The sequence below is a fragment of the Ochotona curzoniae genome, unplaced genomic scaffold (genome assembly GCF_017591425.1).
Source record: "Ochotona curzoniae isolate NIBS_2020 unplaced genomic scaffold, NIBS_Ocur_1.0 scaffold_3835, whole genome shotgun sequence".
In the NCBI taxonomy this organism is placed as follows: domain Eukaryota; kingdom Metazoa; phylum Chordata; class Mammalia; order Lagomorpha; family Ochotonidae; genus Ochotona; species Ochotona curzoniae.
In genome coordinates this window covers 22,110,816-22,127,004 of record NW_024467114.1, presented here as the reverse complement: position 1 = coordinate 22,127,004, position 16,189 = coordinate 22,110,816, and the positions used below count along the sequence as shown (strand labels likewise).

The following is a 16,189-nucleotide window of genomic DNA, read 5'->3' as shown; positions in this document are numbered from 1 at the left end:
GAGTTTCTTCTGGGCCTCCCACAGGTGTGTAGGGGCCCTAGGACATCCTCTGCTACTTTCCCAGCCCACACGCAGGGAACTGGATTGGAAGTGAAGCAGCTAGTACTTGCAGGTGGAGGATTAACCTGTTGTGTCATGATGCCAGTCCCTTGGTTGGAATTTAAATGCAAGCAGTGCCTGCTGCATGTTGGGTTTCTGTAGTTGGTATAAAAATCATGGTTTCTTCTGGTAGAGGAGATTAAAGCTGGGCCCTGTAGAATAGGCAAGATTTGGATGGGTTGAGGAAAATGTATATTATGAACTTTAGCTCTGGTAAATAATTTTCTTTGTGATCTCTGGCGAATCTCTGATAATCCTTTCTTTTGCTTGCCTTTTTACAAAAAGGGTCTGTTGCATTCACAACTGATACATAGTTAGTGCCCAGCACATATTAGCTGCTCATCCAGATGTTCCTGCCACTGCCACGGTCATTATCGTTATTGGGACAGGAAGTAGACTGAGAATCTGCAAGCTGCTTTTTTTATGAAATGAAGGAAAATGAAGCTTTTGTAGAAGCAAGTGCCTGTCAAATGCCTGTTGAAGTAAAAGACCTACCAGAGAACAGGACATTTAATCATTGTTACAGGGATGTATAGTGTTTGCGGTGTTCGTGGTGTGGAACTTCCTACAAAACAAGTTGTATTTCACGTCATGATTCTGGAGTCATACCAGATTGTATCTAGATAAAGCTTTATCCAAGTGGTTGGTACAAAAAAACTGGAATAAGGCAGGAGCACTTTTATAAAACCATGGGAGTCATTTATGACTCATTTATGTTTTTCCTTTTAGGTTTGATATTCACATCAGGGATCATAATTATTCAGATAGATTCTGCTTATACTGGCGTGTAAATTTGCATTTCCCACTTTTTTTCCTCTTGTAGAACGATACCGTGTTCAGAGTGAACAGTTCGAAGATCTCTGGCTGATAACAAATGAGCTTATTCACCGCCTCCAAGAACATTTTGAGAAACAGGGAATCAAGGATTTTGCATGTTCTTTTTCTGGATGCATGCCCCTTCAAGAGTATTTTGAGTTGATCGATCATCATTTTGAGGTGTGTATGATCATGAATACTATCATGTGTTAGGGCTGCCGCTCAGTGAAGAATTGCAGTGCTCACGTTCTGGGTTGTTCTGATGGGGGTGGTGGATGGAGTGTACCCATTCCTGCCCTCTTGCCCGGTTGGTGACCAGTTGAAGTCATTTACAGAGAGACCACCTGGAGCTAAGCACGGGGGTCTGGCCTTGGAACAGAGCTGATTTAATTCTCCCACTTGGGGGCTTAACCCTTAACCCCAATAACCCAGTGCTAAAACTGTTTGAGCTTATCGGCGGCCATTTGGCTAGCTAATTCCAGCAGATCATAAATGAGGTGTGATTATAAAATAAAGTGATTTTTTTATTTTCGTTTTCTAACACGCACTCCAGAGCTTGTGCATCTCAATGAGGGTTAGCCACTTGAGACATTTTTCCAGTATCTGGCGGGATGAGTGCTCAGTAAACGCTAAATGATTAAATGTTTGAAGAAATGAGATCTGACAGTGTCATTATTGCTCTGAATATTTCTGCATTTCTTTTTTGTAGTGCCTTCAGAGACTGTGTGATAGATTCTTCAGAGCATCTCAATTGCATTAAATCTTCCTTCTTTGAATGCTGATTTGATATTGAGAAATACCCGAAAGTCATACTTTGTAAACGCATTAGGCAGTGCCAGTGATTGTTTGAAATTTCCGTTATACTCGAAGTTGCCAGGCTCCACTTATAAACAGACCCTGAAGAATACAAGAGGGGAATTTTGAAAGAATTATAAGTAGCCTTTAGGTCAGCATTGATGTCGCGAATGACTGTGTTTAAAGACATTTAATAGATATTTCAATTTGTAAGCTGTGGGGCGTGTGTATGTGTGAAAGAGGAACATGCATACACATTGAAAGAAACAGAGAAGAGGGAAAGAGATAGGAGGGAGAAGAGAGGTGATTTGTCATGTAGCTGGCCAGACAGAGCTTGTACACTGCAAGGCATTGATTTTCGCCAAGAACATGCAAGAGCATTATAAAGGCAATTTTTTAATGCAACGTAAACAGAAATGAAAATTTTTAGCAGCCTGCAGTTTGATACAGAGAAATGGAGAGACAGAGAGAGAGGTCTTCCATCCACTGGTTCACTCCCCAGATGGCCATGACAGCTAGAGCTGAGCTGATCTGAAGCTAGGAGCCACAGGATTCTTCTAGGTCTCCCATGTGGTTTCAGGGACACTAGGATCTGGGCCATCCTCCTATGCTGTCCCTGGCCATACACAGGGAGCTTGATCAGAAGTAGAGCAACTGGACACATACCAGTGCCCATTTGGGTTACCGTCTCCAGCAGGAGGAGGATTAGCTTGCTGCGCCACTACACCAGCCCCACAATTTTTTTTTAAACCATGTAAAATGAAATGTTTAGTTTTACTTTTTAAAAAGTATTTTATTTAAGAGAGAGAAACAGAGACAGAGAAAGAGACAGAGTACCCACCCTCTGGTCCATTCTGCAGTTGTCCCCAACAGCCACAATTGGAGCTGAAGCTAGGAGCTGTGTACCCAGTCCACGTCTCACACATAAGGGTGATAGGGAGCTGATGTTTGGATCATCGCTGCTGTCTCCCGTGGTCTGCACCAACAAAAACCTGGGCCCCAGAGCCAGACCTGGGGGTCTCCCCAAGGCACTGCAGGCACTGCTAACGTAATTGGCATCTTAACCCCAGGCCAATGTACGGTTCTGTCTCGCTTTTAGTTGACAGTTTACAGTTCATGTGTGTATGTATGCAAGTGAGCATGTGTGTATTAACTTCCTGTGCCAAGACTGAAAAATTCTAATTATTCCAGTGCTGTTATTGTATCCATACTTTTTTTTTTGATCTCCTAGCAATTCATTTCATTAGAAAAATGGGGCAAATTCTTATTTTTCCCTGTGTGTGCAGCAGTCATGAAATGGTTACTAAGTATTATCTTTCCTCACTGCTATTGGGGCACCTTTTATAAATTTCCATTTGATTTATTTCACTGCTTTGCCTGTGTATTTATGTGCCATCTATCACCTTGCTTTGATTCCCGTAACGGTATAATACTCTTAGATTTTCTCATTCCTTTTTCTTTTTTCTCCTGGGGTGGATTTGCAGACTGGTGGTTATGATGCTGATGGTGATGCCTCCATCCCATCTTGTGGTAACGAGACTCAGTACTCCGCTCCAGCTCCTCCCTCCAACTTCCAGCTCAGGCTGCCCCAGATGAGCAAGCGTGGCTCCAGTAACTGAGTTCTTGCCACCCATCTGGGAGAGCTGGTTTGAATTTCAGGCTTCTGGGTTTGGCCCTGGTGAAGGCAAGCATTTGAGGAGTAAACCAGTGGATGAGAGCTCTTGCTCTCTCTTTCTCACTATCTTTTTTTTTTCCCTCTGTGTATGTCTCTGCCTCTCAAATATATACATTATAGTTTTCTCAGTCTTTTTTTTAAAGTCTCTTTGTTCACTCTATTCTTCCTTTTAAACATGTTTTGTTGTGCCGATATAACCTGACTTTCAGAAATTCTTCATTGTAGCTGCGGAAAAATGGTGAAAAATTGGAAGAACTCTTATCTGAGAGAGCTGTGCAATTTCGGGCCATTCAACGCCGGCTGTTAACAAGGTTCAAAGACAAGACGCCTGCCCCGCTCCAACACCTGGACACGCTGCTGGACGGAACCTACAAGCAGGTCAGTGTCTCAGGAGTTAGTGCTTTCTGCTTCTGCCTCTCCCACCCTGAGATATGTATGTTTTACCTTAATGTCAAGCTATTTCTTACCTGTGCAGATAGAACAGTGAATTACTCACAAGCCAACCAGGCAGAAAAGCCCATGTTGGATTTCACATTCTGCCACTTTGGAATTACTTGTCCTTGCACAAAGTGCATTGGATCCAACAGAGCCTGTGTTGTATGTACTAAGCTTGCCATGAGGATTTTTAGTCATTGAAGTTAGCACCATGCCAGTCACCTCATATGTGTTTGAGAGTTAGTATCCATTATGATCAGTGCAATTGTCAGATAAATGATGGCACATCCCATTAATTGTCACCATGACTCTCTAATTATATTACCAGTAAGTTGGCTTAAGTAGATGTAATAAGTTGATGTTGCCATGGAATTGGTAAGCATTCTGATTCAAAAGACTCCTTTTTTCTTCATCTTCTTGATTCTCCTTCCACCTATGGTTTCAATGACATCGAGGTTTATCCTCTGGCAGTTGTAACAAATGATAAGCACAGTGAGATGTCATGTATATGTTATCTGCTTTCATCCAGTGGTGGAATTTAAAACTCTTATTTTTTTTTAAATCACAAATAGAATATAGATGTTAATAAAATATACAGATATTACCTATAATTACTTATATTCATCTCTGTGGGCTTTGTATATTAACTCCTATGATATTTTTGTAAGTTTATTTGAAAACCAAGTTTTATAAGGGTGTATGTGTTTGTGTGTATATATGAGAAACAAAAAGAAAGAGAAAAGAGAAAATCTTCCATGTATTCTGCTTCATTTCCCAAGTGTCTGCAACTGCCAGGGCTTGGTCAGGTTTGCCATGTGAGTAGCAAGGACTCAAATACTTGAGGCATTGCCTGCTGCTTTCTGAGGGCCAGTTAGCAGAGGCTCCTGGACATCTTCCTGGGACAGCCGACAGCCAGCCCTGAAGGGCAATGCACTCTGGGACATCCTTCCAACATTTAGTTCTTTCTACTCTTCTGTCGGTAGGAGAGTTCCAGCAGATGGGTCGCTGACTTCCAGATTTACCATCAGTAGTGAGGAGTTATAGTGCATGTGGCATGCGGTAGTCGGGGGAGGGTCACAGTAACCACTTTTCTCATATTTTTACTTGTCAGTCATTTCCTATATCATTCCCACCTTTGCTCTTCCCGACATTGCTATTTTCTACTTGGTATTACATAAAATCCCCCTGGAGACATCTTAGCCGTTTCTTACTGAGGTCAGCCTCTAACTAATGCAAGGACTGTCTCTCCAGGAAAAGCATCTCACTGTTCTTACTTGGGAAGGATGTAGCCTCTGGTGTAAAAAGATTTTTGTTATTTACTGCAGCTGTTTACATTATGATCTTGGTTGCGCATCTTTAAAGGGATACAGTTGATAAATCAACACATATATTCAATATGTGAAGATTCAGTTGAGTTAGTTAGCATTCTCATCCCCTTAATCATTAAAACCATTTTTTCTTATCATTAGTTGCACCTGTAAATTGGGAACATTTGAGTAAAAGTATATGGCATACCTGATCAAATCAGGGTAAAAAACATTTCCCCCTTCCTTTTTTAAAACAAATGTTTATTTATGTTCTTGAAAGGCAGAGAGAGAGAGAGAGATCTTTTTTTTTTGTTAATTCATTCCACAAAAGGATACAGCAACTGTGGCTTGGTGAGGATGAAACTAGGAGCCCAGAATTCCATCTGTGCCTTCCATTTACATGACAGGGAGGGGCTGACATGTTGAGACCAACCTTCCCTGCTGCAGCAGGAGTATTAGCAAGGAGCCAAGTTGGAAGTGGAGCAACTGGGATTTGATCTAGCATCCATATGGGATTCTGGCATCATCAGTGGCAATTTATCTTGCTGTGCCACAGTGCTGCCCTCATTTCCCTTTCCCTTTCATTGCTTTGTGATTGGAGTCATCAAGCCCTTCTGCTTTCTCAGAAAATATATAATAGGTTATTGTAAACTCGACTCATCTCCTATGCTGTGTTAACACTAGGAACTTATTCCTGTTTGTCAATTGGTATTTATGATCCAACATCCCTAAAGAAGAGAAAAAGATCTTCCATCTGCTGGTTTACCCCGAAGTGGACACAACCACTGGAGCTGAGCCGATATGAAGCCAGGAGCCAGGAGCCTCATCTAGGTCTCCCACACGAGTGCGGGGTCTCAAGGATTTGGGCCATCCTCCACTGTTTTCCCAGGCCATAAGCAGGGAGCTGGGTGGGAAGTGGAGCAGCCAGGACATGAACCAGTTGCCCATATGGGATCCCAGTGGATGTAAGGCAAGGATTTAGCCACTAGGGTATCACATTGGGCTCTGTCTTGAATATTTCTTTCAGTAGCTGGAAACTGAAATTCTCTTATTTGTGAAGTTGAAATACTGTCTTCAATGTCTTACATGTGTTCTTACAGGACTCAAGATGCAAAGTCATGAAAAGAGGTGAAATTCATGTTTACTCAGCATCTGTTGAGTTTGAAATTAATTTTATTTATCTTTTTGTTTAATATTTAGGAACATCTTGTAAGAGTGGCTTTATTGTTTCTGTGCTATGGAGGAAGAACCTAAGATTCTGATGAGGGTTGAGAAATTGGCCTAATGTTGCACAGATAATAAGCAGTGCATTCCAAACATGTGGCATTTTTACTTTAATGATTGCCAGGTGGGACAAATGAGTCCCTGGTTTTCTTGACCAAAACTAGGATCAGCTTCAAGAAAATTGAGATGCGTGCAAGCTATTTGTACATATTCATGCTGTGTAAACTCATACATTCATGATCTTCCAATATGCATTGTCTATACACCTATCAGAAAGGTAATAAAATATTCTGCAGAGTTCTCCAACTTCTGATAGTATGTCTGAAACTTGAGTCTCAGAAGAGATGACTTTGTTAATTTGTGAACCTATACTGAAGTTCTTGTGTTTGTATGTATGTGTGTGTGTGTGTGTGTGTGTTTGCTATTGAATGTTAATGCATATTGTATTTGGCAGAGAAGCTTTGGAAAAACATAAGTTTCCTTTCATGTTCTAAAATTTTCACATGCATTTGTTAGTTGAAGCAAGACTGATTGGTGGAGTAACTTGAAATAGGGGAAATTGGAATTACTCTATGGTTTGGTTGATGTTTTGATGCTTTTATGTGTGCTGGAATTCTTTTTTCTCTGCTTGAACACTAACCCTCTGTTGTAGCAGAGGGAAACTGTTTACTGATCTAAAAATTTGTGTCAGATGACATATGTGTGATGTAATGACTGATAGTCATTAATGTTCTCGAAAGGCTCTTGGCTGATTTTTCTCTTCTGCAAAAACAGAGGCTCTATTAGGCATAATTTTAAACAGAGATCCTGTGGTTTGGAGCTGGCTGTTTGTTGCTTTTTCTGTACTTAAAACTTCCTCCCATTCTGTTTATTTGTATGGTACTGATGTATAAAAAATCATCTTAAGTCACGCACAGGTCTCTGAGATTTTTTCGTCTGGTCCATGGCTTCTTAAAATGAGCATGCTCTTGGAAAGTAACACAAAGGCATCTGTGAGGGAAGTGTGGAGAGGCGCCTTTTCCGCGTTGCCCCTGGAGAGTGGGAACCACAGGCTGACGGCCTGAGGCTGAGTGGGAGCTTGCAGGGATGCGCTGGTGGTGCTAGGCTCCTTTTCTGTTGGCTCAATTAGGAGTGCAAGTTCTTTCTCTCAAAGGGATAGAATAAAAAAGGCGGGAAAGGAGGCCCAGGAAATTTGCAGTCATACCTTCGGGAATAAATAGGAGTGAGAAGTAAACTAACGAGGAGTAGGATGGTGGAAAAAAGTAGAGTTTATTTTTACCCTATAGTTCATTTTTTTAAGCATATTTATTTTTATTGGAAATGTAGATATACAGAGAGGGGAGATATTAGGAAAAAAGATCGTTTGTCTGCTGATTCACTCCCAAAGTGGCCTCCGTGGCCAGAGCTGAGTCAATCTGAAGCCTGGAGCCAGGAGCTTCTCTGCAGGTCCCACCAAGGGTATAGATTCCCAAGATTTTGGGGCTTTGGGCCGTCCTCTACTGCTTTTCCAGGCTACAAGCAGGGAGCTGGATGAGAGGTGGAGCGGCTGGGACACGAACTGGTGCCCATCTGGGAATCTGTGCTTGCTTTGTGAAGATTTAGCCACTAAGCCATTGCTCTGGGCCCTGCCCTATAATTCTACTCATGGGTATTTTGCAGGAAAATAGTTTACAAAAAAAAATACCAGTGAAGTTTTTCATCTATAACATTGCCTTGGAAAGAAATTGTAAACTAAGGGCCAGCACAATGGCTCAACTGGCTAATCTTGCACTGGCGAGCATTGGCATACCATATGAGCACTGGTTCATGTCCTCGCTGCTCCACCTCTGATCTGGCTCACTGCTTGTGGTTTGGGAAAGAAGCAAAGGATGGGCTGAGTCCTTGAGACCTTGCACCCAAATGGGAGATCCAGGAAAAATTGGTGAACTCTGGATCACTTCTGCTCCAGCCACTGAGGCCACTTTGGGAATGAACCAGCAGATAGAAAATCTTTGTCTTTCCCCTCTCTCTGTAAAATCTGCCTTTCTGGTAAAAATAAATCCTTAAAAATTGTTATCTAACCTACATAGTTAGAAAGTGATGAAACTTGTTATATATTTGATATAATTTCTTCTTATTAGTTCATTAACATTGAAATAATCGGAAATGTTTCTTTTAATTGAAAAAAGCACACAACTGAATAGAATGTAAGAAGTTACAGATAATGAGAACAATAGAAGAGAGTACTTAGAAGAAATGGTGTATTTTTAGATGGTTTTAGTTTTAACATATTATTATCCTTTAATATTATTATGATCATAAGTTGCTTAGCAGAAAGGTTGTAACTTTTCACAACAGGAAAATACATTTAAAAAAACACAAAAAAAGAAAATACATTGTACTACTGATCTATAGATTTAAGAAATTATTAAGATGTTAAATTCTGTTAGGTGTGTGTTGTCACCTGTAATGTCACCAATAGTAAGTTGTTGAAAAATGGATATAGTTACAAACTCCCAGTCTTCATTGGAATTTTTCTGAGGGAGACATTTTTCTATTTGCTGCTTATACCATAAAAACTCACTTTCTGGCCTCAGAAAGATTAGAGTTTTGGATTATTCCAGATGAGCAGCTTATTGCTATTCAGTAAAGTAACTGAATGTCATGCCACTATGAATACATGAATAAAAATGGCGTTCTCTTCTCATAGCTGACCCTCACTAATCCCTATCCCAAACTGTACAGTTTTATACAGAGCTCTTGGAAGAATTCTGTGAAGCTTTTTCTCATCCCGCTCAGAGTACAACCTAAATTTGATCTCCAAAGTGTGTTTGTTATAGTCCCCCCAACTATCCCCCACTTTCTGCTGGTTTTCTTTTCCCAGCTTCAGTTACTCCTGGTCAACTGTTGTCTGAAAACACTAAATGGAGAATTGCATAAAATTGTGTCCATTTTCAGTATTGCCCTGACCTGAGTACTGTAATATGTGCTGTCATACCGTGGCTTGCCAGGAAGTGAATCATCTCGGTGACGAGCCTGTCCCCACGGGATAGGCTACCCTCACGTCAGTCACTCTGTAGCCTTCTCGGTTACCAGGTCAACTGTTGCAGTATTGACGTGCTTGTGTTCAGATAAATTTTCTTAGCTAGTAGTGGCTCCCAAGTACAAGAGTTAAAGATGCTGGTGAGTTGAATATGCCAAAGCAAAGCTTTCAAGTTCTTCCTTCAAGCTACAAATTGCAAATTCTTGTCTTACTAGGGAGAGGAATAATGTATATAGTGTTTGATACTGTCTGTGGTTTCAGGCATCCACTGGGATGCATTGGAGCATGGCCATCATGGTTGGGGGATGCACTACTGCACACCACTGATGTAGGCAGTATCTACACTGATAGGGTATAGCCCAATGCTCTAAATCTTTCCGAGCCACAAATGGGAGCCACATATTTAAATTTTAATTTCCTAGTAGTTGCTTTAAAAGTAAAGTGCAATAAGTCATTTTAACAATATTTTATTTAACCCTCTATATTCAAGATGTAATTTCAACATGAAGATCAACAAAAAATATTAATGAAATCTTGTGTATTTTATCAGAAATCTTCCGAAGCTCCTTTGATTTATTCTTACAGCACATTTCCAGCATTGGGTAACCATGTGTGACTAGTGATTACCTTGGGCAGTAAAGGCCTAGATGTGGACAATATCCAATTCATAGGTTTTATACCATTTTTTGTAATGTCTCTTTTCTTGACTGATTCCCTTTCCTTTTCTTCTGTGCTTTTAAATTCTTGTTCATGAACAAACCATAACTGGAAACATTTTAGGAGATTGGAAATTTCTTTTTCATATAAAATGTAAATTTTGTGATCTGGGTCCTAGGCCCAGTTCACTCAGGCTGTTTGACTTTGATTCTACTTCTGCTCTCTGAACTTGCAGCTTTAGCCTCTTTAGAACCTGTCTGAGCAGTAGCCAGTGTATACTTGTAGCATTTTTTCAAAGACTTTTTTTTTTTTAAAGTGCCTGCATAATGGTTATGGCAGAGTAGCTTGAATCTTGAATTTCCATGATTTCAGAATTTCCGAAACTAATGAGACCTTCTGGGTCAGCTAGTTCTAACCACCTAAACTGGAGTGTGGGGTTGACCTGTCAGCATTCCTCAAGTAGATGGTAATGACAGTGATCTAAGTTACAGGGCTTTATTATACCAAATTAGTCTCAGACAAGATATGTAAGTGCAAAGTATTATTATCACATTGAAGTGATGTTTCCCCAGGTTTAGGTATGTCATGCTAATTGACATTAATGGAGGTTGTAATACATCAAGGGAAAACCAGACCTATTAGCGTATAGAAAACATTCTACTTTTAATAACCATCTGGCATGCCTTGCTTCCCTGGGGCATGTGTGTTCCTTATAAATTGAATGCGTGTTTCTTTATCTGAATGTTCTTCAATCAGTATTTGAGTTTTCTGCCTGTTCGTGTTAGCTTGAACAACTGCCTAGGTTGTAAATTTAATATTGGGATTTTTATCTTGGCAAGTTTATCAGATTCTGAAATGTGATCATCTGTCTTAAACAAAGCATTCTAAGCCAGAAGTAATCAGGGGGTCCCCTCTTGTGCTAAGATTTCATTGTATTTGTTTGATCTTTTTAAAAAAATTAGTCCTTTGAGATACACTAAGAAAGAAAGATGTTTCTAATCTTACAATAAAACTATTAATGGGCCCATTATAAGGAAATGAATATCTTATCTTTTCATGTTAGTGATGAGAGAAAAATATATAAGCGGCCTCCAATTATCTGTAATTGTATGAGGTTTTCTTTCATTCATGTTATCTATCTTCCTATCTAATACCATTTAGCACAATTATTCCTTTTGTATCAGTTTTCTGTAAATGGAGTTCTGAATGGTTTGAATTGTGAATTAGTAATCATTAAAACCCTTAAAATCCTCACGACCTTCCCCCATGACTTCTTTCCCTCCCCAGACCTCGTCTTTTTTTCCTTCCCCCATTCTCTCTCTCTCTTTAAATATGGAAAGCAAAGCTAGTTTCATGCTGTTTTTAATTGGTCTCAGTCACAAAACCAGCAACAACCACAAATGTGGGCTGTCTTTATAAGGCTAGATGGGAACGGCACAGAAGTTCCATCACTTCTGGGTGTGTTTCTGTGCATATTAAAATGCAGAGGGCTAATCATTCTCACAGTGTAGCTTGCCAAACGTAATTCAGGAAAAATAGAATGAAATGATGTATTTTGGATAAGATATTCTGGTTGGGCCCAACTATGTATCCAGTAACAATGTAACAGTAGGTAAAAGTGATAGTTAAAAAAGGCATATTTGAACTTTCAGATGTAAGTCCATTTAAATATATTATTGTATTTCCTGTGTATCGTTAATAATAGGATGTTATACAATAAAAACAACAGCAATCCAAATGTACCATGCTCCCTGAAGGGCCATTACATTTTTGCTCTCAAGTGTTCTTTGATGTTATTTCTAAATGTATTTTATCAGGATATTAAATTTTCTATCTCATAGTGCAGATCTGACCCCTCACTGTCCCGTCTGTTCTCCAGGACTGGCTTCATGTCATCTTAGGATCCACATTTGGTTGAAACCCCTGTTAGAGTGATGGGCCCAGACGTCCCGTTTTGTGAGATATTTTTCCCGTGGTGATGATGTATTTTTCATGATTCATCTCCCTCCACCTGTTCCCCTGTCTTTGCGATTCAAATTCAAGGTGGGTGAGAGCATCTGGCCTTTGTAACTGGAGGCCTTGGTCTCAAGGAAGCCCACAGATCTAATGTGTTTGATTGGCACATGAGAAAATATCAAACTTACAAATGTAACTATGTGTAGTTTTTATTTCTTTGTCTTCATGGGGTTCCTGTTGTCTCAGATTTAGTTGACACTTCTCACTCTGCTGTGTGAAGATCCCCCAGAGTTGTAGTTGACTCTTTAACTCCAGTTTCTGCACAAACTGAGTATCAGTCAGGCTGGCCTATCCTGTGAGAACATCCAAAGCTCCCAGTCTCTCTGTTCTGCCATATATGTGCACTGAAACACCATCCAACCTCTAAAAAGGAAGAATTTTTGGACAACACAGGATTGGAGACCTTTATGCTGCGTGAAACAAGGCCAACACTAGTAGACAAATGCCACATGTTCCCATCTATATATACAAACCTAAAGCAAATGAATTCACAGAAGAAGAGAATTATAATGGTAAATCTGTTTCTAACAACAACAACAACAACAACAACAACAAATTGACCGTTTTCCTCAGTGGTTGCACCGTTATGCTTTCTCAGCAGCAATGTATTGAGAATTGCAGTTCTCTGCCCCTCATCTTCACTGTGTCTTTGATTGTAGCCATTCTAGTGCGGCTGCAGTGGTCTCCTAATGCTGTCTTAGTTTGCATTAGACACTTTTCATGTGCATGTTAGATTATTTTCTTTTGATCAACGTTATTATGCGCCTTTCTTTCAGCCTGGATTGGTTTCTGTTGTTGTTACCGTCTGAAGTTCCTTTTTCATTCTCTCATTTTCTCCCGTGGAAGTCTTCCAGAATTCCTTCTTCTCCTGGAAGCCTTTTCCTGTTTCACCTGTCCCTCCTAGTTACCTGTGATCACCCCTGCTTTAAGCCTTGCGGGCACTGTGATTCAACCTCTGTTGGGCCACATCCTTAACATTATCTGCTCAATGTTGCAGGATTTTTTATGCTTGCCACGTTTTTCCTTGGGAAGCTGTATTTAGCACGGTTTGCTGGCACCACATCTTCGCACCACGTCTTTGTGCCTATTAGTGCACGAAACAGTGACATACGGGGAGGAATATTTGACAGGATTCCTTCCTTTCTTCCTTTCGTGCTTTCTTTCTTCCCTTCTTTATTTCTTTATAATTTTACATTTATTTCTTGCTATTCATCTATTGTTATTCGTTTGGGTTTTCTTCACTTCCTGGCTATTGTGAATAAACATGCAGTTAACATGAGAGTATGAGCATTTCCTTGAAATCCTGTTTTGAATTGTGTTGGGTCAATATCCTGGAGTGCAACAGCTGGATCTCTTGGTAGTGCAACTTTTTGTTTTTTGAGGAAATCATAGTGGCTGCACTGTTTTGTATTTCCACCAACAGTCGCCGTCATTTCAGTTCTGCACATCGTGGCCAGCACTTTGTTGTTTTCAGTTTGCCTCTATGTGTGTGTGGTGTTGTTTTGCATTTATCTGATGATTATTGATGCTGAATACCATTTCATATCAGTTGGTCATTCATGTCTTTTATTTTAGAAATATCTATTCAAATCCTTTGGCCATTTAAAGTTTTTTGGTTGGTGGTGTTGTTTTGAGAGGCAGTATGGTATTAATAGACAGATGGACAGACAGGAAGACAGAGACACACAGAGAACTGTTGTCTGCTCGTGTACTCACTAGCAGCCTGCCATCGCTGTCACTGGGCCTGGCTGAAGCAGTGAACCAACAATGCAATTCAAGCCTCCTACTGTGGTGGGAACATGTGGCATGTGACACCTCAGGTGTCATTGCTGCCTCCCAGGCTTGGCCATAGGAGGAGGCCTACTGTCTTACCCAGGCACTCCAGTGAAGGCCCCAGGCACCTCCTCCAGCATTTTAACTGATTGGTGATCCCCTTTCCCAGTTTTAAGTTGGGTTATTTTTTTTTCCTGTTACTAAATTGTGGTAGTTTTATGATGTTAACCTGTTATCAGTAATATAATTCATCAGTGTTTCCTCATGTTCTCTGGGTTGCCTTTTAAACTATTGGCTGTTTCCTTAGCTACACAGAAGTCTTTTGGTTGAAGCTGGCCTCAGTGACTTTTTTTTTTTTTTGGCTTTTTTTGACTGCACTCTTGGTGTCTCACCCCAGAAATTGTTGCCATGATGAGTGGTGAAACAGATTTCCCCCTGTATTTTCTAGAAGGAATTTGATCATTTCAGGTTTAATGTTGCAGTCTTCAAAGCATTCTCAGCCGATTTGGGGTAAGGATCATTTCATGTTTTTTGCATGTGAATTTCCAGTTTTCTCAGTGAGAGACTGTTCTCTCTCCCACTGTGTAGACATGAAGATCAGCTGGCCTATGTGTGTGGTTTTGTTCCACTGGTCTATCTGTCTGTGTTTGTGACTGTACCATTCAGTTTTTGACCATTCTCACTTTAGTATATATTTTGAAATCAGGAACTGTGGAAGCGTCCAGTTTTACTTAGTATTATTTTGGCTCTCTAGGCCACTTTGTGATTTCATGTGAATTTAAGGATTGGTTTTTTTTTTTTTTTTTCTATTTCTGTGAAATAAGCCATTAACATTTTGACAGGGATTTCTTTTTTTTTTAAGATTTATTTTTATTATGTTTTTATTGGAAAGGCGGATATACAGAGAGGAGAGACAGAGAGGAAGATCTTCCATCCGATGATTCACTCCCCAAGTGAGCGCAATGGCCGATGCTATGTCAATCCGAAGCCAGGAGCCTCTTCTGGGTCTCCCATGGAAGTGCAGGGTCCCAAAGCCTTGGGCTGTCCTTGACTGCTTTCCCAAGCCACAGGCAGGGAGCTGGATGGGAAGTGGGGCCGCCAGGATTAGAACCGGTGCCCATATGGGATTCCGGGCGTGCAAGGTGAGGACCTTAACCACTTGCACCACCGTGCCGGGCCCAACAGGGATTTCATTGAATCTACAGGTTTCACTGGACAGTGTTGATGCTGAAGTAATGTTAAGTCTTCCAATTCAAGAACACAGGACATTTTCCCAAGATTTAAATCTTCCTTAATTATCTCTGTACATTTGAGAAATGATTTATTTATTTATTTGAAAGGCTGAGTTATAGAGAGTAAGAGAGACAGAGAGAGTTTGATCTTCCAATAGCTGGTTCATTTTCCAAGTGACTTCAGTGGCCAGGACTAGGCTAGACTCAAGCCAGGAGTCAGGAGCCTCTTCTGGGTCTCCCTTGTGGGTACATGGACTCAACACTTGGGCCATCCTCTGCTGTCTCCCCAGGTGCATCAGAAGAGAATTGCTCATAAATTTTTTTTTTTAAATTGGAAAGCAGAGTGAGAAAAGAGGGACAAAGAGAGATTTTCCATCCATTGGTTCACTCCCCAAATGGCTGCAACTTCCAGAGCTGCGCCAATCTGAAGCCAGGAACCAGCAGCCTCCTCCAGGTCTCTCATATGGATATAGAGGCACAAGGACTTGGGCCATTCTCTGCTGCTTTCCAAGGCACAAGCAAGGAGCTGGATCGGAAGTGGAGCAGCAGGGATAGGAACTGGCATCCATATGGGATGCTGGTGCTGCAGGAATAGCCAGCTACTACTACACTGAGCCGGCCCATGCTTGTGCCTGTGATGCTCCACCAAGGTCACCCATGAAACACAGTTTGGTGAATAGGTTTTAAGGCCATGATATCCCATGGCCTCTGTACTATTCTTGGCACTTTTATTCATTCGGTTCAAAGGAAAAAAATATTCTTGAGTTCTTTAAAAGACTAGCTGTTTCTCCTCCACATATCCTGCTATTCCTCTGTCTTTGAATGTTAGTGTTCTCTGATCTGCTGTTTTTCTCACGTGATAGGTTCTCACTGTCTAGGTGATTTCTATGAGATTCTTATATTCCCCCTTTGGGGCATTCTGATATGTAGACCCATGAGAGGAAGGGGGAGAAACATTAAGTAGAGATGGTCTCTAACTTCTTTCATATTTAATGTTCCTATCTGTCTACCTATCAAAATCCCCATGAACATTTCTCCCATCACACAAGAACGGTTCTTGACCCATTGAATCAGTTTCATGTACTGGACAGATAGGTCATGCTTCATTGTTTGTGAAGCACTGGAGATGGAACAGAAA

The 16,189-nt window shown here is 40.7% G+C and overlaps 1 protein-coding gene across 1 annotated transcript in view; it reads left to right on the top strand.

The window, feature by feature from the left end:
• Positions 1 to 16,189, top strand: part of BBS9 (Bardet-Biedl syndrome 9) — a 333,069-nt gene that overhangs the window by 144,967 nt on the left and 171,913 nt on the right. The window contains exons 18-19 of the mRNA XM_040965097.1: positions 923 to 1,095; positions 3,611 to 3,763. Coding sequence (XP_040821031.1) covers positions 923 to 1,095; positions 3,611 to 3,763 — 326 coding nt within the window. The remainder of the gene's footprint in view (positions 1 to 922; positions 1,096 to 3,610; positions 3,764 to 16,189) is intronic.